Source organism: Scyliorhinus canicula, chromosome 27 (assembly GCF_902713615.1).
Source record: "Scyliorhinus canicula chromosome 27, sScyCan1.1, whole genome shotgun sequence".
In the NCBI taxonomy this organism is placed as follows: Eukaryota; Metazoa; Chordata; class Chondrichthyes; order Carcharhiniformes; family Scyliorhinidae; genus Scyliorhinus; species Scyliorhinus canicula.
This window is the reverse complement of record NC_052172.1, coordinates 461,977-488,620: the sequence shown is the minus strand read 5'-3', so window position 1 is coordinate 488,620 and position 26,644 is coordinate 461,977. Positions and strand designations below refer to the sequence as shown.

The following is a 26,644-nucleotide window of genomic DNA, read 5'->3' as shown; positions in this document are numbered from 1 at the left end:
CCGGTTCACTCCCTCTCCTGGTTCACTCACTCCCCCGGTTCACTCCCTCTCCCGGTTCACTCCCTCCCCCGGTTCACTCAGTCCCCCGGTTCACTCACTCTCCCGGTTCACTCACTCTCCCCCCATTCACTCTCTCCCCCGGTTCACTCCCTCCCCCGGTTCACTCACTCCCCGGTTCACTCACTCCCCGGTTATCTCACTCCCCCGGTTCACTCACTCCCCTGGTTCACTCCCTCTCCTGGTTCACTCACTCCCCCGGTTCACTCCCTCTCCCGGTTCACTCCCTCCCCCGGTTCACTCAGTCCCCCAGTTCACTCACTCTCCCGGTTCACTCACTCTCCCCCCATTCACTCTCTCCCCGGTTCACTCCCTCCCCCGGTTCACTCACTCCCCGGTTCACTCACTCCCCGGTTATCTCACTCCCCCGGTTCACTCACTCCCCCGGTTCACTCCCTCTCCTGGTTCACTCACTCCCCCGGTTCACTCCCTCTCCCGGTTCACTCCCTCCCCCGGTTCACTCAGTCCCCCAGTTCACTCACTCTCCCGGTTCACTCACTCTCCCCCCATTCACTCTCTCCCCCGGTTCACTCTCTCCACCGGTTCACTCACTTCCCCGGTTCTCTCACTCTCCCGGTTCTCTCACTCTCCCGGTTCACTCACTCTCCCGGTTCACAAACTCCCCCGGTTCTCTCACTCTCCCGGTTCACTCACTCTCCCGGTTCACTCACTCTCCCGGTTCAATCACTTCCCGGTGTTACTGGCTACTTTAGTTCCATACAATCCCAAGTTTAGTACACTCCGCTCATTTTACACAATCACCAGGTTTCACACACTATTCTGTAATTAAATTATCTTTGATTATGCATCTTCTACTGATTTTACACATTTCTCTGGTTAACACACTCCCCTCATTTATTATTGTCCCTGGTTTACACTCCCCACTAGTTTACTCGTTCTCCTGGTTTACACGTTCCCTCTTTGAGTCCATCTTTGTTTTTGAAATTTGCTGTTCGGATCAGAATGGTCAGAATCTGTGTGTCACTGTTAAAATCTCCACTCTCAGAGGGGGGGGGGGGGGGGGGGGTGTCGCTGCTTGCTGAATTTGGGGTTGAGTGTTACCGGCAGTGCAGGAGGATCACATCAAACAGGAAAATCTCCACTGTTGGAGAGGAGATCAATTGTATTTCCACATTCAACTAAAATGTTTCATCAATGAGTTTAGATTTAAAAATATGACTGGCTGCTGCCGGGTATTTAGGGAAATAGAAGATATGGAGCAGAAAACTCAGTTGATCAGTAAGTGAGGTGAAAATCTACAATTAAGGCACCGATTTGGAAACAAGTGTTGAGAAGAGGGAGCATTCTGCCCTGGGAAATGTAATTTCCAAACCTTGTGTGTGGATGTGAATATTGTGGAAGAGAGAGTGAAAGGGGCGGGCCAAACAGGAGAAACCAACTGTGTTTGTGTGTCTGCTCTGATCAGCAGATCACCCAATCCCTCTGGGACAAAATGGAAATATTGTTCATTTAATCAATCCCCCTGATCCCCTCCTACTTTCCCAAGTTGGATTTCAGTGCAGTTTCGATGCTGCTTTCCAGATTTCAGCGGAAAGGTTGGGAAAATGAGAGCGATCGGGTGAGAGAGCGCGAACAGTGCATCAGTAAAACGGGTTTAAATCCGAAAAGGAGCATTCAAATCGCGTGAAACCTTTCCTACAGCAAACATTAGAGTGTGAGAGACAGGAAGGATTTATCCTGGGACACTGTGGAGCTGGAATTTGAGTGGAATTGGATAGTTTGGGACCAGAGAAAAACACAGAGGCAGCAGCAGCAGCCTGGAGCTGAGAGCAGGTTGTCTCCGCCCCGTCCGCTCGCTGCCTTTAAGTTGCTCAGTGCCGCCACCAGAGGCTTCATTTCTCACCCACTTCACATTGAGGGAGATATTTTGTGCAGAATCCCGGACATGAGCGAAAGTGCAGCCGCCGAAACGGCTCCTCCAGCCGACGTCCCAGTCAAGGCTGTCAAGAAGCAGAAGAAGGCGGTTCTCCGGAAGAAACTAGAAGGTCCCGGGCTGGCCGAGCTGATCCACAAGATTGTGGCGGATAGCGGCGATCGCAGGCCATAAAGAAGCAGCTGCGGAGCAAAGGGGTCGATGTGGATAAACGGGGGTCCCAGATCAAGCAAAGTGTCAAGAGGAGTGTGGACAACGGCAGCTTGGCTCAGGTCAAGGGCACGGGCGCCTCCGGCTCCTTCAAGATCGTTAAGAAGACAACCGGGGGGGAAAGTGATAAACACCGGAGTAGCCAAGAAACCAGCAGCCAAGAAACCTTCAGTGAATACACCAGCAGCCAAGAAATCTCCCAAGAAACCAGCAGCCAAGAAGGCGGCAGCTCCCAAAAAGAGGGCGAAGAAAGCAGCTCCGAAGAAAAGTTCTCCTGTGAAAAAGACCACGGGCGGAATAAAGCAGACCAAATCGAGGGCCAAGCCCAAAGTGAAATCATTAAAGGCTAAGAAGTGAAAGAACGCGAGCAAATTGTAAACCTCTGAACCCAAAGGCTCTTCTCAGAGCCACCCACATCTCTCCGGAAAGAGCTGATCCCCCGACCAATGAATCCCTGTCCCGGTGCTGGGAGCAGATTTCAGATAGAAATGTCAATCCAGTATTGCCGCTCACTCGCTGACATGCTCTGCACCGGGCTTCTCCCCCCACTCTGCACTAAAACACAGGGAAGTTGCTGCATCTTCCTAACCGGGAAGGGATGTTAGTGGAATTCCCAACCCGTCTGGGAGAGGAGTTGTGTGGGGATGGAATCGGAGCTGGGGTTGAAATGAAAGCAGATAGTTGGGCTGGTTCTAGAAAGGAGTGGACTGAGGCGGGAATATTACTGACCTGCCTGGATTTAATAGATCCGCGTTTCTAACTAGCTGCTATATGATGTTGCAGTTTGTACGTTTTGTTCAACGCGCTCTTTTCACTTCTGCTTGGAATATAAAATGTGGGTTGGAGCAGGCAGGAGGAGGAGCTGGATGATCAAAGACATTTCACTGCTCTGTCTGTCACTCAATCTGCTCCCCGCCTCTCTCTCCCTATCTTAGTCAGGTCGGGGCCGAATGGATAATAAAGGAATGTATTGACTTGGTTTAACGCGTCATAATTGAGACACGACGATTTTATGTTAAAGTTTGTCGTGTTATAACAGCTAATACTTTCCTATCATTGATTTCTCTTTTCATATTAAAAGGCGACATTGATGTGCTGTAGAGTCTGAAACACAAAACCTTTCTCCAAAGTCAAACCTGTAACCACACGGAGTGAACACTGACATTGTAATGAGAGCCAGAATGAATACCTGCACGGTTTTATTAATCTAACGGCATTGGTTGAGTCGAATCTGAGGTGAAAAAGGGACCAGGAATCATTGAGAAGTTTTTGATGTCTCCAATTAGGGATTGATTTTCTCAGATATCCGTTACTTGTCCCTGTGAAATTGGACATGCCGGATGTTATTAACCTACTTTCGGACATGAATGTTCAGCGTCAGAATTTGATCAGAAACACGGTTTACATAACTGATTTGGAATCACCGCCTCCTCCCCCCGAACATTCCCTAAACGAATCAGTCAATTTTACCTGTAATATCCATCGCTTTTTGCAATGAAGGAACTGATATCTCTGATCAGAATAAAATGAGACTGAATTCCGCCCGTCAATAGGAGCTTTATCCCAGTCTGTTGTAGAACAATCAGGGAGTGAATGTGAATTTAATCCGGGTGCTCAGGCATTGAGTCGAATCTGAGACAAAATGGGAACAGGAATCATTGAGATGTTTTTGATGTTCACAACTCGAGATTGATTTTTTTTGATTTTCGCAAATATCCCTTCCTTGTCCCTGTGAAATTGGCGGGCTTTTTGAAATTGATGGTTTGTCAGTTGCAGGTTCACCAATCAGGGCCCTGATATCCTTGCCGCCCATCGCTCTTTTCAAACTTGTCCACGGGATCGGGCTGCATCCAATGAGGAGAAGAGGGCGGTCACTATAATGCCTTAAATAGGCAGTGAGAGAGCGGCGCCAGCATTCTCAGCCTCTGCCTTTCACCCAGTTTCACATCATGGCCAGGACCAAGCAGACAGCGCGCAAATCGACTGGAGGCAAAGCTCCTCGCAAACAGCTGGCTACCAAAGCGGCCCGCAAGAGCGCTCCAGCCACGGGCGGAGTGAAGAAGCCTCATCGCTACAGACCCGGCACTGTGGCTCTGAGGGAGATCCGCCGCTACCAGAAATCCACCGAGCTGCTGATCCGCAAACTGCCCTTCCAGCGCCTGGTGCGAGAGATCGCTCAGGACTTCAAGACAGACCTGCGCTTCCAGAGCTCCGCCGTCATGGCCCTGCAGGAGGCCAGCGAGGCTTACCTGGTGGGGCTCTTTGAGGACACCAACCTGTGCGCCATCCACGCTAAGCGAGTCACCATCATGCCCAAAGACATCCAGCTGGCCCGCCGCATCCGCGGGGAACGCGCCTAAAACCCGGCTTCACCAATAATAACAACAAAGGCTCTTTTAAGAGCCACCAAGTCGGTCAGGAAAAGAGCTTCAACACCCAATCCCTCAGTTGAGATGTGGTCAGTTCGTATATACACAGCGGCAGTGTCTCATTGCATTCGGAAGCTTTAGTGACATTCTCACATCCCTAAGTGAGTGAAGGGACAACCGGTCACCCTTTTACGGAGGGAGCGGGTGGCTCTGAAAGAGACTTTAGATTATTAGATTCTTCCCGTCCCAGTGCTGGATAAGGGTCGCTAAATTGACAAATAAAAGCTGCGACCTCCGCTTCGTCTCTCAAGTTTTCAATTTACTCTTCATTGCAGTGTAGTTTCTGGTCTCCTTATCTCTGAAGGATAATTGATTTTAATATGAGGCTCCGAGTAAGAAGTCTCAAATAATAACCCACCGAGATAATTATTGGTGGAACATCTACACGTTAAATAGCTGAATTTCGAATGACAGAAAATAATTCGCTCTTTTTCAGACAAAGTGAGTGGCTCTGAAAAGAGCCTTTGGGTTATCAGATTAAAGAATGGTCGCTTCACTTCTTGCCGCTCGCAGCGCTGCTTTTCTTAGGCAGCAGCACGGCCTGGATATTAGGCAGCACCCCGCCCTGAGCGATGGTCACCCCTCCCAGCAGCTTGTTGAGCTCCTCGTCGTTGCGGACGGCCAGCTGCAGGTGTCTGGGGATGATGCGGCTCTTCTTGTTGTCCCGGGCCGCGTTCCCGGCCAGCTCGAGGATTTCAGCGGTCAGATACTCGAGCACAGCAGCCAGATAGACCGGGGCTCCGGCACCCACACGCTGGGCATAGTTACCCTTTCTCAGGAGCCTGTGAACACGGCCCACCGGGAACTGCAGTCCAGCCCGGGAGGAGCGAGACTTGGCCTTGGCCCGAACTTTACCGCCGGTCTTTCCTCTTCCAGACATTGTCACAATCTCACAAACACTTTCACACAGAATGAGGAAACCCGCTCACATTCACTTCTCTTATAGCTTCAGGAGGAATGGCGGTGCACACATTGCTGATTGGTTATCTGAACAACATTGTGGAGCCGGCAACAAAGTGACCAATCAGATATCTGTTTGAAGCACCAATCAGGAGAATCCACTGGTGCTGAGGGCGGAAAGTTTGGGCGCCAAATGTTCAGATTCCAACCGAATATTTATTTCAAAGCATAAAAGAGCGCGAAAAGATAAAACAGAAAATTGAACAGGGACCGAAAAAAATGTGACAATCATTTAGTTTTGAGTACAGGATTGTTGGATTCTCTCTCTTTGACGAGTTTACAGTTTCCCTGTATTTGTCAGTTTCGGATTTGGGGATTTCTTTGTAACTGACGAACCCAAAATCAATTAAAGCAAATAATGCGGATGCTGCAAATGTGAATTGAAGAGAAAATGCTGGAGAGACGCAGCATGTCTGAGTATCCGTGGAAACGTTTCGGATTTGCAGAATTTAGTTTCGGATTTAAATCCGAATCTGTTCCCAGAGATTTTTACAATTAGAATTCGAATCGAGTTTAATCTAGCTGCTGTTTAAAACGCTCTCAGCCGCAGACAGAATGTTTAATTTACAGCCAGCTGCAAGTATTATAAAAAAGATCCATATTGTAGACTAGTGCTAAAAGTGGAGTGAGCAGTTTGGAGCTAGTGTCAGTATTGAAATGGAGTTTTCCCACAACACTAATGTGCTCTTAATGTAAATCAGAAGGGAGATTTTTTCGAACTCTGAACACAAATTGAAAGGGAGGTTTTGGAGTTCTATTCTCTCTCCAAAGCTAGCGACAGGGACCGAATGGGAACAAGTCAGAAACCAAAGACAGTGTCACCGAGCGGTCATTAAATGATGGGACTTATCAAGGCACGAAGATCCACCGGGCGATAACTGTTCCTGGAAAATCCTATTTGAACGGACTTAGCTATTCATAATCGAAATAAAGTAAATAGTTTAAAGTATGATGGTTTGGCTGTTTTCGAGAAGTTGTGGGTGGCTCTTAAAAGAGCCGTTGTGTTTGGGGTGGTTTTCAGTCCATTGTGCAGTTTTACTTGGAGCTGGTGTACTTGGTGACCGCCTTTGTCCCTTCCGACACGGCGTGCTTGGCCAGTTCCCCGGGCAGCAGCAGGCGCACGGCGGTCTGGATCTCCCGGGAGCTGATGGTGCTGCGCTTGTTGTAATGGGCCAGGCGGGAAGCCTCACCCGCGATACGCTCGAAAATATCGCTGACGAACGAGTTCATGATGCTCATGGCCTTGGAGGAGATGCCGGTATCGGGGTGAACCTGCTTCATCACTTTGTAGATGTAGATGGAGTAACTCTCCTTCCTCGACCTTCGCCGCTTCTTGCCGCCCTTTACTGGGATTTTCTTCTGGGTTTTCTTAGCGCCCTTCTTGGGAGCTGGAGCTTTTTTGTCATCAACCATGGTGACAGCAAACTGCAGACACACAATAACTGAGAACTGCCAGTGAACTGCTCTTTTATAGACTAACTCAGTGAACTATGTTAATGAAGGATGGGTGAGAGACCAAGTGACCATTGGTGAATTTAGAATGATGTGACGTAAATGGGCATCTGATTGGTTGGTGCAGGTAGCCAATTACAGTTACTCCCCCCCCCATACACACACTCTGTGGCCAATCAGATTGCCCCTAATTGACACATTGCTCTGACTCTGGGCCTCCCTCTGCCGGCAGCAGCACATTCTCTCAGCTGGTAATTACACGTCACTCTCCAGGGGCTGTTCCGCGCATGCGTGGCCACTCAGCCCGATCAGGCAGTGCGCAGGCGCGGTACTCAGCGTCCGGACCGCCTCCTCCTGACGTCACCGGGCTGTCCAGGGGCAGCTTCTTTGAAGCAACACCAGGTTGAAGCGGCGCTGGAGAGCAGATCCTCCATTTTGTAGCTGGTAGCTGGGAAGAATTGAAAATGGATGGTTTTGTAATAAAGAAGAGAGGGTCAGAGACACAAACAGGCCCGCATCTCACAACTAAATCTGTGGGAGAGTCGCCCAGGGGAGTGACAGCAACACAAAGCAGAGCTGGTGTCAGCTCCACGGCCTCTGCTCAACAACCCATTCAGAAGGAGCTGAAATCAGGAACACAGCAGAATAAAGGGGATATTTGAAGGTATGTCTTTATAAATTGTGCCAATGCAAATCAGGATCCCCGCCGGCTGATTTATTTGGAGATGAGACGTGGATGCTCTCTATGTCTTACCTTGCAGACATCTTTTCAATTCTAAACACACTGAACCTCAAATTGCAAGGAAAGGAGGAGGATTGCTTTTGGCGCTGTGAAGAATTTGATGCTTTCCTAAAGTCATTGAATGTTAGGCAACTTCGAGTTGAAAGCCAATCCTCCTACATGTTCCCCACGCTGCAATGACATATGGAAGAAAATAGTAAGGGAACTGTCGATAGACTTGCTGCGCTGATCAACAGTTTTTATCACTTTTTTCCAGAGGAGAAGTTTCAGATTTTGAGAGAGAATTGGTTGTTGAAAACTCCCTTTGACTTCGAGACCCGGTCTCAATCATTAACTGATAGCTGACATCAAATGTGCAAACTGAGCTGCACCTCACCTGTGACAGCACATTAAAAATATGCCACAACCCCATGAGATTTTTAGAATTCTGGCGTCGCGTCTCGGAGGAGCATCCAGTGCTGAGTAAAACACATCACAAGGATCTACATGTTAAAGGTTTGGATTTTTCAATCTCAAAAGGATGAAGACAGCACAAAGGAACCAGCTGAACTCTGCATCTGATACACGCACTGCCCTCTCCACATCTGAACCTGATTGAAGTGAGAGCATAAGGATCAAGCAAGCTCACCTGCTGCATTGAAGGTAAGAGAACATAGTGGGTCATGGAGGTCAGCTGGTGTGGGTCCCAAAGGATGGCCGGCTGGTTAACATGGGTCATAGGTAAAAACCAGTTTAAAAGTACTGCTCTGTAAAATACTACTGATTCAGTTCATCCATTTTCCTTCATTTACCAGGACTAATTGATCTAATGTCATTGATGTAGTACATATGTTACAGATAAGAACATTTATAACTTAAGCAGAATGGAAAAGACAGCTTCAGACATCAGGACGAGACCAGGTCTCATGCTACAAGAAGAGACCTAAGCAATGACACATTTTATAAGAATTATTATTGGTAAACATGCAGTTACTGAAGAAATATTTTAAAATCCAGGTTTGGCAGTATGTCATGGTGCACGTTACAGAGAAAGTGCTGCAAGCTGCTCAGAACTGTATGTTAACTATTCAAGTAGAGACTGGAGAAACTTTCAACTGGAGCTGAGTTTAAAGATTTCACAGAATCTACAGTGCAGAAGGCGGCCTATCGGCCCATCGAGTCTGCAACGGCCCTTGTAAAGAACATACTAATAATAATAGCTTATTGTCACAAGTAGGCTTCAATTAAGTTACTGTGAAAGGCCCCAGTCGCCAAATTCTGGCACCTGTTTGGGGAGGCTGGTACGGGAATTGAACCCGCGCTGCTGGCCTTGTTCTGCATTACAAGCCAACTGCTTAGCCCACTGTGCTAAACTAGCCCCCCCAACTACCGAAGCCCACACCTATCCCCACACAACCCTTTCCCTGGAAACCTTCCCTCATCTTTTTTGGACACGAAGGAAAATTTAGCAGAGCCAATCCACATAACCTGCACATCTTTGGACTGTGGGAAGAAACCAGAGCATCCAGAGGAAACATGGGGAGAACGTGTAGACACACTGGACTGTGAAACCAGCAGAGTGTTCAAATCATATTCAATTACAAATTGGAAACCAGGGGAGTGAGTAAATCAGTGGTGTGGGTAAACCAGGGAGTGTGGAAATCAGGGGAGTGCTTCAAACCAGGGGACTGTCCAAGACAAGACAATTGTCTAATGCCTCTGAAATGTATCAACCAGCGGACTGTGTGAACCAGAATAGTATCCAACCAAATTCAATTTCAAATATGAAAGGGGTTAAAATGAAGTGAATCAATGAAATGGTAGTCAGAAAGTGTGAGTTTTAGGGGCTGAGTGACAGTGTAATAACAAACAAGCTGCAGGCAATGGCTGCAGATTGAATATCTCATTGGGACAAACACACAGCTACAAAGGTGATTGCTTGAGCCCTGGGGTCAGGGCCACTTGCACCAACACACACACAGTGTCTCAGACTTGTGGGAGTGGAGCTGCTGCTTTGCTGCTGGAGGTGAGAGTGGGACCACCTGGGGCCTGTTGCTGCCCCCCTCCTGGGGTGAAGACCCTGCCCTCTGTTCTCCCATCCCAGTGCCCGAGGTGGGACCGGGACTGCCTGGGGCCTGGTGCTGTTCCCGCTCCCGGGGTGAAGACCCTGCCCTCTGTCCTCCCATCCCGGTGCCCGAGGTGGGAGCGGGACCACCTGGGGCCTGTTGCTGCCCCCCCTTCTGGAGTGAAGACCCTGCCCTCTGTTCTCCCGCCCCAGTGCCCGAGGTGGGACCAGGACCACCTGGGGCCTGATGCTGTTCCCCCTCCCGGGGTGAAGACCCTGCCCTCTGTTCTCCTGCCCCAGTGCCCGAGGTGGGAGCGGGACCACCTGGGGCCTGTTGCTGCCCCCGCTCCCGGGGTGAAGACCCTGCCCTCTGTTCTCCCGCCCCAGTGCTCGAGGTGGGACCGGGACCACCTGGGGCCTGGTGCTGTTCCCCCTCCCGGGGTGAAGACCCTGCCCTCTGTCCTCCCGCCCCTCTGAGTGAGGTGGGACCGGGACCACCTGGGGCCTGGTGTTGTTCCCCATCCCGGGGTGAAGACCCTGCCCTCTGCCCTCCCGCCCCTCTGAGTGAGGTGGGAGTGGGTCGGCCTGGGGCTGCTGTGAAGACAAAGGACTTTGCCTTGGGCCCTCACAGGGCTGAAGAGTGCAGTCCGCCCACCTTTTTCACCCCCGTGGTGGGTGTGTGGCAGCTGCCACTTTGCTTTAGGCCCGTCCGGGGCTGAAGAACGCTGCCCGGCTTACAGTGACTATCTGCTGCTGCCCTGTGACACCTGCTGTTGTGGTGCCACGTCTTTCCCCTATTACCCTGGTTGTGCCATACCAAAGGTGGGCATAGCCAGTACCCAGGGGCATCCTCCACTCTGCCGGGGGCAGGGCGGCCAAGAACCTGTGCGGGGGCGACAGCCTCTCGACCCTCCACGGCCCCCTCGCCATTCCGCCTACTAACCTGGCAACTTAGGGTCAAATGTTATGCCCATCCCACCATGACCAGTGAGGCGTGCACTCGTGTGATGGCTGGGGTCGTTGGCCCCTTGGCCATCGTAGCTGATTCTGCGATGTATGGCAAGGCTGTGTTTTTCCTGCGTGCCGAGCAGGCGGCCCACCGTGTCCTGGAAAGGGGGTTCACAGTGGGTGGGACACATGGCGGTGGACCCGCTGGAGGCCACTGCCGAACGTGTCAATGTCCCACCCTACCTCCCCACTGAGCTCCTCCTCCCCCATCTCAACTTCCTGGGGGAGGTCAGGTCCGGGGTGGCACCTCTGACACTCGGTATACGGGACCCTTCCCTCCGTCATGTATTCTCCTTCCGGCATCGGGTTTTTGCCCGCCTTACCTGGGAGAAGGTCACGGAGGGAGGGTTTTGTGGTTCCCCACCAAGGGAAGGATCATTAAGAGATCCGGTCTGTGGATGGTATGCAGTGCCATGCTTACAGAGGGCTGGGGCATATTCACCGCAACTGCCCCACCCTGACGGCTGCCGCCAACACCAGCTCCAGGACGGCCGTGGCTGGCACGGCCACCCTCTCCTCTACCACCTCTTTGTCTGCCCAGCAGCCGGCCCCTAACAACACCGTAGCTGCTGGCGGGGGGGGGAGGGGGAGCCTCCGCTAGCCAAGAGGCAGCCTAAAAAGGCCAAAGGGAAGACGGCGCGACGGTCAGACCGGGCCCATCCACACCTTGGCCCCATCACGCATACTGACCCCGTGCCCGTCCCAACCAACTTAGAGGCTGCAGCCTCACCTCGGGATACCGCCACCGCCTCACAACAACATGAGGGGCTCGGAGAGACCAACACACGGGGTCCGGAGGGCGGTGGGGACCCTGTGTACGGCCCCGAGCTGGAGGCTGTTCCAGCCTCACCACAGTGCCAGGGGCTGGGGGGGGGGGGGGACGCTACCGAGGGCCCTCCAGCGGTGGAGGCCCCACAGCAAGATCAGCCTGCCCCTCTCCGCAAGCACCGCCGGCCCGGATTGGAGGAGGTGGTGGATCTCGCTATCCCCTCCCCAGGCGAGCGGGGCCGGGTATCTCCTGGGTTTATTCCCATCATACTGACATCCAGCCCCGTTAAAAAGAAGGCCAAGGCAGCCTCCAAGGCCGCTGAGGCTCCTGAGCTGCCATCGTCCCCCGAGCAGGGAGGCCGGGGGGCGGGCGGAGACCTGACCCCCAAGTGCTCGTTCCGCCCGGTGTAGTTTTACTCCCCGGTCACCTCCTTTTGTTCATCGCTGGGGGCTGGCGGCAGCCACCAGAGCCCCGATATCTTCAGGCTGTAGGCGGGTGGCGGCGAGGAAGGTTCCCCACTCACAAGGCCCATGTAGACGTTACCATGGAGCCCAGGATCCATCCTGGAGCCGTTCCCGGTGCTGTTCCTGGGTCTCTCCGAGGGCCCAACGTCGACGGTGGAGGCAGGGTCGGAGCCGCCGCCGTCCACGGACTCTGAATCGATGAGAGAGCCTGTGAGGAACCCGCCTGAGACCGATCCTAGGGGTGGGATCGACCCAGACCAAGGGGAGCAGCGCCAAGCTGTTCTGTTCCTCGCGGGGCTCCTGAGGGAGTGGAGGGGGCGACAACCCTCTATTTCCCCTGAGCACTGAGTTATGGCTGATTGGTGAAGGACACATGCTACAACTGACATGGAGGTAACCATAGCCAGCCTCAACATCCACGGCAGCACGGACGCGCATCACCGTTTCCAGTGTTTCTCTGTCCTCCAGGGCGGAAAGTACGGGATGTGCTTCCTGCAAGAAACCCTCGCCATTCCGGGGGACGAAGCTAAGTGGACCCTGGAGTGGCAAGAATGAGACTTTATGAGTCACTTGGCCCCACGTTCGGGCGGGGTGGCTATCTTGTTGGCTCCACATTTTCAGACAGGGATCTTGAGGATCAAGGAGCCAGTGCCAGGCCGTCTGTTGCATTTAACGATCCGCGACAGGGACGTGGTGCTTCACTTTGTGAATGTATACACTCCCCTGGCCGGGCCGCAGCAGACGACTTTCTTTGGCAAAGGGTCCACTCTTCTTGGCACTGTTGCTCGTTCTTTGCAGAGCGTCCGAACGACCTCCTCCGTGCCTTGCAATTGTGCCAAACAGGACACAATTGCCATCGGCTTGCGTGCTTTTCCTAAATTCTTTTTATGAATTTGAGATAGGTTCTTCCAACAAGTATGTCCTATACTCCCGGGACCTGTCTCCTCATTCACACAAAACTCACTCCAAAGGGGCCATCAGTTCCCTTTGAAGTACTTCCTGAGTTCCAGCTCCCACACGGGACACTGACCGACTCTTCTACTGTTGGTCGCTCCGACCACGATCTGCTCTGGGTTGATGAGGCGTTCCATTGCCTGCATGGCCATTTCCTTTTCTCTATGCTCTCTTTAATTTGGAATGAGGGATGATAAAGCAATTCTTATAAATACGGGTACGGCTTTCGCTATGTTCCGACTTATAAACTCCCGACAGTTTGTTGCTACAAAAATCTCTGGGTTTAACCTTACAACCCTGTTAGTTACGTATGCAAAAACACACTTCCGAATTATGACTATTGATTTGAACTCCTTGAACACTTGTGGTTTTTCCTTTTCTTAATTGGATTTCAGATTCAAATTTCTGAGTTCTCTCGGAGTGGGGGGGGGGGGGCACTTCTAATCGAGTCCCGGTGGATGTCACCACTAAATGTTGCTCGTTTTGGATGAGTGTGCTTAACACTCGATTTGGCTCTGTTTCGTTACTTATCTCTGGAGTCGCCAGGTATCGTTAAGATACCGACACAAGTTTCAAGGTCAAGTTCAAAGCATAAAACCATACACCAATTAGTAAGTTCAAACAAATGAGTTTATTATAGTACAACTATAACAGGGGTGGGAAAACTACGGCCCGCGGGCCGCATGCGGCCCACCAAAGGTCTTTATGCGGCCCACCAAGTCATTAAAAAAAAATGTTTTTTAAAAAAAAAAAAATTTTTTTTTAATTTTTAATTTTTTTTAAGGTTAATGGGGGGGGGGGGGCTGTTGGGTTACTTACTGGTATAGGGTGGATACGTTGACTTGAGTAGGGTGATCATTGCTCGGCACAACGTCGAGGGCCGAAGGGCCTGTTCTGTGCTGTACTGTTCTATGTTCTATATGAGGCGCCCAGAATCATAACCGGGTGAAGTAATTATTTTACTTAATATACTATGCGGCCCTTTAAAATTGTGAATTTCTGAATGTGGCCCTTGCACGGAAAAGTTTGCCCACCCCTGAACTATAATCTACTCATGCACACGCTAAGATGACTAAACTATTCCTACCACTATATAAACTAATACTTATCTTAAAGGAACTGCCAGATCAGGGGACAAGGCCTCTTGCTCTGTATTGAGTCTGCAGACTTCAGGTTGGTACGGGTTAAAAAGGGGTCAGGAGTGTCTATCTCTGGTAGCGATCGTTGTGAGACACTTAATTGCTGGCGGCTGCTGTCCCAAACCTCTCCTCTCTCTCTCGGTCAAGGTCTTCTTCGGTAAAAGCTGGTCGAGAGGGCTGGTCAAGAGAGGAGGACTGGTCAAGAAGAACAAACTAAGTTTGGGACCTGTCTTTTATAGGTCCTAGGGCTTCGCGCCCTTTTGGGCGGACCCTCTATCTGCTGGGGATCGATTGGGTCTCTTCCCAATCGATTTGTTTGAATCCCCCCCCAATACTGAGGCTGTCCCTCGGCTACTGGGCGGGCCTTCAGGTGCTTTGTCTTCGAACCCCGCTGGTGCCGGGGTGTCTGGTATCCTGTACAATGTTGCAATCACTTCCCTATTTGTGTCCATTGTCCCTGGGATTGTTCCATTACCATGTTAACTGTCCCGGAGATTGCCTCATTAGTATGCGGAATGTTCGTTTCAGTGCTGTCTGCTCTCTAAGCAGACAGAATCCACATTGGCTTGTTGCAGCCTGCTTGTGCTGCAAACTTTGTCCATTTTAACTTGCAAGCTTTGCGTTCCTCCATTTTGTATTGAGGGAATGGCCAACTTCTTTGGCTACAGCACCATCCCTTTGGGCGAGTGCATCATCCTTGGAGAGGACTTCAATTGCACCCTCCAGGACAAGGACTGTAGTGGAGTCCAGAGCAGCACACAGGCGGTGGTGATGTTAATGGACCTGAACAGGTCCTTCGACTTGGTGGACGTCTGGCGAACTCTCCATCCTGAATCGCAGTGTACACATTTGTGGGCCCTCTGTTCGGAGCGTCCAGAATCGATCGTCTTTACATTTCTAGGACGTACTTGCCCAGCGTTCCGACGGCATCTCTGGAGCTGGTGCCGTGCTCGGATCATCACCTGGTGTGGGTGGGGCTCGGCCCGTCCCGCGCTCCGGCACAGTCCGCGTACTTGCACTTTAACAACACGCTGCTGGACAACGAGCGGTTCCTGGACTCGTTTCTCCGTTTCTGGGCCGGCTGGAGAAAGAAACGGGATGGCTTCCCCTCCTTGAGGCTGTGGTGGGACGTGGGCAAGATTCATGTCCGCGACTTCTGTCAGAGGGACACAAAGGGGTCGACGGCAGAGCGGAAATCCACAATCGCCAAATTGGCTGAAGCAGTCGTCCATCTGGAATCACGTCTGGCTCATCCCGATGAGGACCCGGCCCTGGGGCTGGTGTACAGCAAGTTGAGGGGCACGCTGCGGAACCTGGAACTTGTCGCGTCCCATGGCGCGTACATGAGGTCGCGGATCCATCTCTTGACAGACATGGACTGCGGCTCCCCCCTTCTACTCGCTGGAAAGAGGACGCAGATTTCTTCACTGCTGGGCGCGACGGTCCCTCGTCTCGGATCCGGAGGGGGTCAGGACCCTAATCAGGGACTTTTATTCTGACCTCTTTACTCCGGATCCGTGTAGCGAGGACGCCTGCCGAGATCTGTGGGAGGACCTGCCGCAGGTCAGCCCGGAGGGCGTCGGGAGGCTCGACTATACCATCAGTCTTCAAGAGCTGACCGGTGCCCTTGACAGCTTGTCAAGGAGCAAGACCCCAGGGCTGGAACGTCTTGGGGAGCGACTATATGGGGGTCCTGGGGAATGCATCGTGAACAGGGAGATTCCCCTTTTCTGGCGCAGGGCCGTTATTGCCCTGCTGCCCAAGAAGGGGGATCTCCGCTGACTCAAAAACAGGTGACCAGTCTCCCTCCTCAGCACGGATTATTAAATATTTGCCAAGGTCAAGTCTTTGTGCCTTGGCCCTGTGCTGGACCACATGGACCAGTCCTACACCGTCCCAAACCGCACCATTTACAATAATATCCATCTGGTCCGGGACATCCATCATTCCCAGAGGAATGGTATGTTGAGCGCCTTCCTGCCTCTTGACCAGGAGAGGGCGTTCGACAGGGTGGGGCAGGAGTATTTGCTCGGGCCTCTGCGAGCCTTCTGGTTCAGGACGCACTTTGTCGCCCGGATCCGATTACTGTACTTTGCCTCGGAGTGTCTGATTAAGGTTAACCTGTCCTTGACGGCGCCCCTTCGCTTTGGGAGAGGAGTGCGTCAGGGCTGCCCCTTGTCCGGCCAACATAATTCTCTTTGCGTGTAGCCTTTCCTGCGCCTCCTGTGGAGGAGGTTGCCGAGGCTGGTTCTGCATGAGCCGAGCATGGCAGTGGTCCTTTCGGCTTCCGCTGATGATATGCTCCTTATGTTCACTGACCCCGGTGACCTGCAGAGGATGCGAGAGTGCCAGGCTGTGTCTCCGCCGCATCTTCTGCTCGGATCAACTGGGCTAAATGTTCCGGACTCCTGGTCGGTCCGTGGCAGATGAACCCTCTCCCAGAGGAGCTCAGGCCCTTCAGCTGGAGCTCGACCAACATCCTCTCCTTGAACCAACATTCTCTACTTGGGAGTCCATCTTTGCCCGGCAGAGGAAGCTTGGCCGGCGAACTGGCAGGAGCTGGAGACCATGGTCACCGCTCGCCTGGGACGCTGGACAGGACTGCTACGAGTGCTGTCCCACAGGGGTCGATTTCTCATCATAAACCAGCTGATAGCCTCCATGCTGTTGTACCGGCTGGTCACTTTGCCCCTTCCCCCTGTCTTTGTCACACACATACAGAGAACTCTGATTCGGTTCCTCTGGGACAATGGGTTGCACTGGGTCCCTGCAGAGGTCTTGAGTCTCCCAATAGCGGAGAGCGGTCAGGCGCTGGTGTGCCCACATCACGACTTTCCCCCTTCAGACTCTGTAGTTATACCTGTACGTTGAGCCTCCTCAACGATGGTGTGCTGTGGTGACGTATTTCTTCCGCCAGGTACATGACCTGACCTCGAATCTGCTACCCCTGTTCGCTGACCAGCAAAGTCTTCAGAATTCTTTGTTGGTGCTGCCCGTCTTGCACCAGGACCTTCTCAAAGTCTGGAATATGGTCGCCACGTGCCACAGCTCCCCCCCCCTCAGGAGCAGTTGCTATCGTAAGGGAGCCGCTGCTCATGAATCTGCACCTCCGCCAATATCCATTCCGTTGCCTGGCAGAGTGGAGGGCTGTGGATGCCGGGGTGACCAGGAGCAGGGATGTGCAGGGTGGCAGAGGATTGGACTGGGTGATGCCCTACGAGCTCGCTGGGCGCAGACCATGCAGCACACGGCCAAAATCATCTGAGGCCTCAAAATGGTCGTGCTCGGCCCCGTGGGCACACTTGGACTCGAGAGGGCGCAGTTGTGCCGTAGCATCCCGTCTGAGCGGATCCCTGCTGTACCCCACAACCCCAGCCGCCTCACGGAATCACCTCCTGTGTCTTTTAGCACCGCGCAGAGGGGTTTCCTGCTGCACACTTTCCACCTCCTTGCCCTCGCCCGCCGTCCAGCGGCGGACATTCCGCTGGAGGTCCCTCGACGGAGGCGTCCTCCCTGTCAGATTTGGGGACCTGGAGTGGAGGGAGCTGCACAAGGCAGTGCCGTGCAACCGTAGGTAAAGTTACCACACGGCCTCCCCAGAGACCTGTCACGTTTGCGGCCTGGTGGAGACCGTGGAGCATGTGTATGTTGTCTTTCCTCGGCTGCATTCCCTTTTTAGTTTTTTGACGACATTGTTGTTTTTGTCTTTGCACTTTAGCTCCACGTTCCTGACCTACGGACATCCGGTGCAGGGGGGAGGGTGGAAGGTGGAGGGCCTCCTTGTGAACCGGCTCCTGGGCCTGGCCAAACTTGCCATTGATAGGTCCAGTTAGCGGGCGACCGAGGGTGTCATCCGGCCTGACTGTCTGCCCCTCTTCCGCGGCCCTGTTCGCGGCCAGGTGTCCCTGGACCTGTAGCATGCGGTGACCACGGGTACACTTGAGGCCTTGCATTCTTGGTGGGCACCGTTGGGTTGGGCTGCCTTATCGACCCTGATTTTCGCAGGGTGCGGTTAGCTTTTGTCCCTCAGATAATTTTTGTTCTTTTACATTGTTGTCACGCTGTGCAACAGGCCAGGATAGTCGGCGGATGCAGGGTTTTAATCCTGCTGCGTGTCGATAAGCCCAGCAGGTCATCACTCACAAAATACCAAAAAAAACAACACAACAATATTGTTACAGTTGTTAAACCCTATAAAACCACACACACAGTGTCCCCCCAACACGGGTTATATCGGAGGTTTTGCTCTATCTGTGATGACAGTGAAATGGGGAATATTCCCATTGATTCTCAATGTTGAATTGCTGCGGTGATCTGCGCATGTCTGGTGTATTCATAGAATTTACAGTGCAGAAGGAGGCCATTCGGACCATCGAGTCTGCACCGGCTCTTGGAAAGAGCACCCTACCCAAGGTCAACACCTCCCCCTATCCCAATAACCCAGTAAACCCACCCAACACTAAGGGCAATTTTGGACACTAAGGTCAATTTATAATGGCCAATCCACCTAACCTGCACATCTTTGGACTGTGGGAGGAAACCGGAGCACCCGGAGGAAACCCACGCACACACGGGGAGGATGTGCAGACTCTGCGCAGACATGACCCAAGCCGGAATTGAACCTGGGACCTTGGAGCTGTGAAGCCATTGTGCTATCCACAATGCTGCCGTGGTGTAGCCCCGCCCCTGCCTGTCGTCACTCTGAAGCTGACAGCGCATGCGCAGCCCCTCCAGCGAGGAAACAGCGTTCTCATTGCAGCAGCACATCCATTTGGGAGTGTGAGCAAAGAGGCTCAGAGATCATTACTGACTCGGGGGGAGTTCAGGGAGAATCGGGGGCTGTTTGCAAGAGGCGCAGCGGGAGCCCCATCTTGTTCCGGGACTTGGAGTGAGCGGGGGGAAGGGAGAGCTCTTTCTGGGCCTGGCTTATTGTCTGATTCTGGGCTAGGGTTTGGAGAGTTATTTCTTTCTTTTACTGATTATCAGTTGAAAGAATTGATTGATCTCTCATTGGCCTCAGCTGACCCTGATTTACAAGAGATTTGCTTTCTTCCCCCTAGTTCAACTGATGAAGAGATGAGTTCCCAGAACAAGATGATGATTCCTCAGCAACATGAATGTGCAGCCGTCTCCTTCTAACTGACAGTAAGTACAATATTAATCCAACATTGCAGAGACACAGACACAACATCAGCTCCACCGTCACAGGGAACAGAAGCAGTCACACTTACATTGACCTCAACTCCCAGATAAACATGTCCAATCCAACAGTGATACACGAGAGGGCAGGTGGGATAATTTTCCACAATTCACCCCTACTCCATATCATGGAACGTTGGATCAACTTGTTATGACAGCTTTTCATCTATAAAGTAACCAGTATAGTATTAATTAGCTTATAGATTGAGCAATCAATGTGGAAGTATCCATTTGCACTTCTTTGTAACTTTGTTGGATTAAAAGATATCCGGAAGCTCTTTCATCTCACAAGTTGTGAACTTTAGGTGCTCGTAAAAAGTCAGTGCTGCTGATTGAAAAGAACAGAATTATTCATGAGCTTGAACTGAGACAAGTCTCAAAGCTAAATATTGGGGGAATATCCAATTCTCCCAACAAGCATGTCTTTCGAGACTTGTGGGAGGAAACCGGAGCATCCGGAGAAAACCCATGCAGACACGGGGAAGACGTGCATACTCTGCACAGGCAGAGACCCAAGCGGGAAACGAACCTTGGAACCTGCCGCTGTGAGGCAATCCCCTCATTTACACAATCCCCTGGTTCACACAGCTCTAGTTTAACACACTCCCCTGGTTTGAACACTCAACTGCTGCAATCACTCCTCATTTTACACACACTCTTGTTGTGCATCCTCCTCTGGTTCCATACACTCTTCCGCTTTACACACTGCCCTGCTTTACACACTCCCCTGCTTTACACACCGCCCTGCTTTGCACACACCCCCGCTTGACACACTCCCCCGCTTGGCACACTCCCCCGCTTGGCACACTGCCCGGCTTGGCACACTGCCCGGCTTGGCACACTGCCCGGCTTGGCACACTGCCCGGCTTTGCACACTGCCCGGCTTTGCACACTGCCCTGCTTTGCACACTGCCCTGCTTTACACACTTCCCTGCTTTACACACTTCCCTGCTTTACACACTTCCCTGCTTTACACACTCCCCTGCTTTACACACTCCCCTGCTTGATACACTGCCCTGTTTGATGCACTCTCCTGCTTAATGCACACCCCTGCTTGAACCACTTCCAATCGTTTCGAAGCTCCACTAGTTTACACACATTCTTGTTGTGCACGCCCCTCTGTTTTTACACACTTTTAAAAAAAAAAATATCTTTTCAGCATTTTCGAAATTAGATACATTGCCGTTTGTTTTCATTTATTTTACTGAACACAAAGGCTTCTTCTCAGGTTTCTCTAATAACAGGCTGTCGCCGTCTGCTCAGCAAACAATCCTCCCTATTCCCCCCCACCCAACTCCCCTCTCCCTGACCCCATCCCCCCACCCAGCACCCCTCTGCCTGACCCCCCCACCACCCAACTACCCTCTCCCTGACCCCCTCCCCCGCCCAGCTCCCCTCTCCCTGACCCCCCCACCACCCAACTACCCTCTCCCTGACCCCCCCACCACCCAACTCCCCTCTCCCTGACCCCATCCCCCCGCCCAGCTCCCCTCTCCCTGACCGCCCCCCGCCCAGCTCCCCTCTCCCTGACCCCATCCCCCCGCCCAGCTCCCCTCTGCCTGACCCCTCCACCACCCAACTCCCCTCTCCCTGACCCCCTCCCCCGCCCAGCTCCCCTCTCCCTGACCCCCCCACCACCCAACTCCCCTCTCCCTGACCCCATCCCCCCGCCCAGCTCCCGTCTGCCTGACCCCCCCCACTCCCCAACTCCCTCTCCCTGACCCCCCTCCCCCACCCAACTCCCCTCTCCCTGACCCCATCCCCCCGCCCAGCTCCCCTCTCCCTGACCCCATCCCCCCGCCCAGCTCCCGTCTCCCTGACCCCATCCCCCCGCCCAGCTCCCGTCTGCCTGACCCCCCCCACTCCCCAACTCCCTCTCCCTGACCCCCTTCCCCCGCCCAGCTCCCCTCTCCCTGACCCCCTCCCCCCGCCCAGCTCCCCTCGGCCTGACCCCCCACCCAACTCCCCTCTCCCTGACCCCATCCCCCCGCCCAGCTCCCGTCTCCCTGACCCCCCTCCCCCGCCCAGCTCCCCTCTGCCTGACCCCCCACCCAACTCCCCTCTCCCTGACCCCCCCGCCCAGCTCCCCTCTCCTTGACCCCCCCGCCCAGCTCCCCTCTCCCTGACCCAACCCCCTGCCCAGCTCCCCTCTCCCTGACCCACCCCCCCGCCCAGCTCCCCTCTCCCTGACCCCTGACCCCCCCCCGCCCAGCTCCCCTCTCCCTGACCCACCGAGCTCCCCTCTCCCTGGACCCCACCCCCCCCCCCCCCCCCCCCCCCCCCCGATACTCTCCCTTTTCTTTAATAATTGCTGTAAACACAGTTTTGTCCACGTTGTGGATACAGGTACCTTACAAAACAAAACACACAGGGTCTGGGAAATATACCCGGATGGGTGTGGTCTTTCCTCCCCTCTCTTTCCTTTTCACCGACCATCTAACTGGGTTATTGCTCGTTCCCCTTCCCGTTTTTCTTCGTGTTCCCTCACCGTGCTGTGGTTGCTGCCACTGTCGTCTCCCCCTGTGCTCCCCCCCCCCCCATTATTGTTTCCTTCTCCATTCCCCTTTCTGGCTCCCTTTTTTTGTTCTCCCCCTTTGCTCCCTTCCCCCTATTCTTCACTGCTGCCCCCATTCTTTCTTGCTGGGTTTTGTTACATCACCTTGCTCTCCCCCCCCCCCCCCCCCCCCCCCCAGGTCCTCCCTCACTTTCCTCTGTCTCGTCTGTCAGTTTGCAGAAAGTGTGAGTTTGAGGGGCTGAATGGCAGTGTAATAAGAAACAAGCTGCAGGCAATGGCTGCAAATTGAATATCTCATTGGGACAAACACACAGCTACAAATGTGATTGGTTGAGCCCTGGGGCGCAGGGCCACTTGCACCCACACACACACAGTCCCCCCAACACGGGCTCTATCGGAGGTTTTGCTCTATATGTAATGACAGTGAAATGGGGAATATTCCCATTGATTCTCAAAGCGGAATTGCTGCACATGAATCTGCGCATGCCCGGGTTAACCCCGCCCCCTGCCTGTCAGCCTGAGGGTGAGTGCACAGGCACAGCCCCTCCCCCACACTGTCTCTCAGCTCCATTGAGCCAGTGAGCGGAATGGGCTTTCATTCAGCAGCGGTCGGAGACATCACTGCCCCACCGGGAAGTGAACAAACAGCATCTGTTCACAGCAGCGCATGGCTTTAGAATGGTGGCTGCCCATTGCCTCAGAGAATGGCATTGAGCACTGGGCCGGACAATCAGGCGGAGGCAGCCGCTGTTTGGGATCTGCCCCCTGGACCAGGAACTGCTCCCGGAACTGGAGTCAGTGTGGGGGAAGGAGAAGCAATTCTCACCCACTGTGTGGACAGGGGCAAAAGCTCTCGCTGCTGAGGATCATTGCTGCTTTCTCTCCCTCAACCAGGCTCCAGCTGAGAAGTGACAAGTTCTATTTTAAACAGTATCTGCTTGTTTCCGGTTGCACAGTAAGTTCAAAGTGAATTGCCAAGAGAAATCTGACCCTCCCAAAGTTACTGCTCCATCGCATTGTCCAACTTGAGCAACAGTGATGAACTCTGTGTAAATGTCTGAAAATTGTTGTAACATCGCTCAAAACACCAGATCAGCAGGAACAGATTGCTGCAGTGCATTATATTACACTTATGTAATATAATAATCACTTATTGTCACAAGTGGGCTTCAGTTAAGTTACTGTGAAAAGCCACTAGATGTGCCGCTGGTTTCGCTTTTATGATTGTTCATTACAATAATTATTGGGAAAAATATATTGATTCCATTTCTGTCTTCCAGCTCACCTATTCTTTAGATATCGGAGTTACGTTTTCTTTATGCACGGAAAACAATGACAAAAACAGATTATTCGTCGACAGAAGGTGAGGTTCAGCGAGCTGTTTCCAGCACACAATAGGTACAGTGTCACTCATACAGCACACAGATGCTGCCAGATCATTAGGTCTACAGTCTAACAAAAATACAATTAGAGACATACACAGATACAAATGTTGCCAGGCAACCTTTCAGTAAATGAGTCAAACAGAGCAGTTATGAGGGAGGTTGTATTCATTCCTCTCCAACCTTGTACACCTGTGAGTTGGACACATTTAGCTCAGGGCAAAAGCAACACATCCTTAGATTAAATTGCACGGTATGACATTGGTTAAAATTTAAGTAGATTAACTGCAACACATTGTCTCAGATATTCGTTATGTGGCAGTGCAGCAGAATTCCACAGTTATACACAACACCAGGGACACAGGACAAGAGACTGACAAAGGCAGAGTGAAGACAACATTATTGCACATTGGAGGAAACTGAAATCCAGCACAGAAAGATACATACATGTTCTCACTTCACCAGAGTAATACAGAAACCGAAGAAATCCCTCGCACACAATATCAGAGAATGACAGAGTAAATCCAGAGTAAATCCTGCATTTACACACAATACCACCAGTGACAGTTCCAGAAGGAAAACAGTATCTCTGTACAGTACCAGAGAATGGTGTGTACAGAATGGTTCAGGACCACAGTTACTAATTGCAGAACTAATGGAAACTTTCGACTCACTTCCAACACTGACATCAATGAGCTGCTTATTCATATATAATTCGGAAACTAGAATACAGAATTTATCTCAAATTCACGTTCAGTTTCCATAGACTGACAGGTACACAATTCACCTCATGCCTCCATACAGCACCCTGGATAGACAGCCAAAAATTGAAACTTCTTTCAGATAAAGTGCACAAGCCTGACAGATACAGAAGTAAATTTAGTCTCACATTCCAGATTAGGGGGTGGCACAGTGGTTTGAACTGCTGCTTCACAGCTCCAGGGACCGAGGTTCAATTCCGGCTTTGGGTGACTGGTGTTTCCACTTTATCCCTGTGGGTTTCCTCCCACAGTCCAAAGATGTGCAGGTTAGGTGGATAGGTCAGGATAAATTGTTCCTCAGTGTCTAAAAAAGTTAGGTAGTTACTGGGTTATGGGGATAGGGTGGAGGCTTGGGCCCAGGTAGGTTACTCTTTCCAAGGGTCAGTGCTGGCTCGATGGGCTGAATGGCCTACGCCTGCACTGGAGGGATTCTATGATTCTGCGACAAGTAATGGCAGATGGAGAAAATAGCTGACACTGACCGGCATGAATAGATACAGAATATATTCCACACACACATCCAAAACCACAGACTTTCAAATCTAGAATTAAGCCCATTAAACAAAGTTCCAGTGAATGGCAGTAAAATAATTAAACTGTAATGTACGAGAGACGCAGATTGAGTACCACACTCTCAAACTGCCAGGGATTGAAGATCACTGAATGTATCCCACAGTCACACACAATACCTCTGGCTGACAGAGAATAGAAACACACTCACAGAGCAGTGCAGAGACTGGGAGGTACAGATTGATAACAACATTCACACACACCAAACAGAGATTGACAAACCACAATTGATCTCTCACACATTCAGTTCAGAGACTGACTGATGCAGAGAGAATCCTAAACTCACCCATATCATCAGATTGTCAGATAGAGAATCAATTCCATAATCACAAAATGTAAAAAAATGATAGCGCCAGACAGATACATGAGAAATTTCACTCAAAACATCTGAAGGAACTAGAATTTGCAACATGAATTCAATGGTTATCTTCCTATCAGACACAGTCTCATAAAGAATTATGTCCACTGCCATATTCCAGCAAATGTCAGATACAGACAGGTAATTAGTGGATGATGGTCTAGTCCAAACGGGGTTATGGGGATAGGGTGGAAATGACGGCTTAAAGTGGGTCGGTGCTGACTTGATGGGCCGAAGGGCCTCCTTCTGCACTGTATGTTCTAAAAATCACACACTGAAGCAGAGAATGATGAATACTGAACAAATCCCTGAACTTGCAGAGATGGATAGTTACAGGTTCACATACAGACTCATATACTGACCCAGTGGTGACAAATACCAAGTAACCACATTTCACATACAGACCAGTTACCACTTGGTATATTTTTTGTTTAAACATGAGCATTGTCAAAAACACAGCAATTTTCTCCCTTCCTAATTGCTGTGTTTAAGGTGGCTGTGGATTGCATTCTTTCAGCTTATTGCCTGTCTGCCAAAGCTACACCCAGAGTGCAAGGGATCAAGAACATGCCAACCTATAATACATATGCACACAAACTTCAAACCCACAGCTTCTTCCCAATATCAGTTTGCTTCATTGTAAAAGTGAATTTCACAAGTCAGGCACAGACAGGGTAAAAAAAAAACATTCACATATCATATGTAGATACTGAGCGACCACAACATCCACATTTAATGCCTGGAAGATTCAGAGTAAAATCCACATCTAATTAGCAGAATAAAGAACAGGTATGAATTAAATCTCCATTGTGTTGCAGTAACATACATACAGCATAGGAACAATGTTCTCACATTGGGAACAGAGAAGTGGAGAGTAAATCACACTGTTGCATAAAGGAAAATGCCAGATACAGACTGAACCCACATTCCCAAATTTAAAAGGTACAGGAGAAAAACAACATTTCATCCATAGCAGGTTAACTAAGAGAAAAAAAGCCAATTCCACAGCTATAACTGAAAGGTACAGAAGAAAATACTGATTCACAACCTGGAAACTGTCAGCTACAAATTGAATGAGCAAAACAAACCCATATGAGACTGTAATAGGTTTGCACTGATCCCATTCACTGTCGAAAAAATACAGACAATGCGTAAGGTGTTTCCTTCCACATTGGAAATTACAGGTAAACCCAAATTCACATATCAGAGATTGGCAAATCCAAAACCACCATTCACTACAGCCAGAAATGACAGGAGTATAATAAAATAGAGTCACCATAAAAAGGCACACAAAATAAAATTCACATGTCATCCAGCAGAAACTAAATTCTAGATGAAAATCTATAATCACAGATTAGAAAGTGACTTGCACAATAAAGTCCAGATTCTCCAAAGAATCTGAGATTAAAGGTGTGCAGCTTTGGTGGGTTTGCTGAGATCGCGAGGGAGAACATTACTTGGTAGGTGGTGTTTCCAAGGGTCAGTGCAGACTCGATGGGCTGAATGGCCTCCTTCTGCACTGTAAGAATTCTATGAATTCCCCTTGCTCAGCTCAAATGTATAGGATTGACATGAAGCTGACAGCGCGTACCTGAAAAGAGGAGGTGCAGATCAAAACCCACATCCGTTTTTCAAAACCACACTTCTTATAAGTTTAAAAATGACAATTACTTTTCAGAAACCAACCGCCGCTGACCATTTATTCATATATTTGTGACAGAAAAGCGCACAATTATT

The 26,644-nt window shown here is 51.2% G+C and overlaps 3 protein-coding genes and 1 long non-coding RNA gene across 8 annotated transcripts in view; 2 read left to right on the top strand and 2 right to left on the bottom strand.

Moving 5' to 3' along the window:
* Window positions 1-3,965: 3,965 nt before the first annotated feature.
* Window positions 3,966-4,841, top strand: LOC119957739 (histone H3). Its single transcript, XM_038785820.1, has one exon. The coding sequence runs from the start codon at window positions 4,111-4,113 to the stop codon at window positions 4,519-4,521; it is 411 nt and encodes a 136-aa protein (XP_038641748.1). The 5' UTR covers window positions 3,966-4,110; the 3' UTR covers window positions 4,522-4,841.
* A 116-nt stretch (window positions 4,842-4,957) lies between these two features.
* LOC119957745 (histone H2AX) lies at window positions 4,958-5,663 on the bottom strand. The gene has a single exon (XM_038785830.1). It carries the CDS (start codon window positions 5,468-5,470, stop codon window positions 5,084-5,086), a length of 387 nt encoding a protein of 128 aa, XP_038641758.1. The 5' UTR covers window positions 5,471-5,663; the 3' UTR covers window positions 4,958-5,083.
* An 864-nt stretch (window positions 5,664-6,527) lies between these two features.
* LOC119957758 (histone H2B 1.2-like) lies at window positions 6,528-6,988 on the bottom strand. The gene has a single exon (XM_038785848.1). It carries the CDS (start codon window positions 6,961-6,963, stop codon window positions 6,586-6,588), a length of 378 nt encoding a protein of 125 aa, XP_038641776.1. The 5' UTR covers window positions 6,964-6,988; the 3' UTR covers window positions 6,528-6,585.
* A 341-nt stretch (window positions 6,989-7,329) lies between these two features.
* LOC119957769 overlaps window positions 7,330-26,644 on the top strand; it is a 64,068-nt gene continuing 44,753 nt past the window's right edge. For 2 of the 5 annotated variants that reach the window (XR_005458919.1, XR_005458918.1), the window contains exons 1-3: window positions 7,330-8,386; window positions 19,183-19,267; window positions 23,117-23,199. This is a non-coding gene — a long non-coding RNA (uncharacterized LOC119957769). The remainder of the gene's footprint in view (window positions 8,387-19,182; window positions 19,268-23,116; window positions 23,200-26,644) is intronic. The other 3 variants (XR_005458916.1, XR_005458917.1, XR_005458914.1) reach the window with 3 other exon arrangements.

Coding starts and splice junctions, on each gene's coding strand:
- LOC119957739 (XM_038785820.1), top strand. CDS start 4,111: ATGGCCAGGACCAAGCAGACAGCGCGCAAATCGACTGGAGGCAAAGCT.
- LOC119957745 (XM_038785830.1), bottom strand. CDS start 5,470: ATGTCTGGAAGAGGAAAGACCGGCGGTAAAGTTCGGGCCAAGGCCAAG.
- LOC119957758 (XM_038785848.1), bottom strand. CDS start 6,963: ATGGTTGATGACAAAAAAGCTCCAGCTCCCAAGAAGGGCGCTAAGAAA.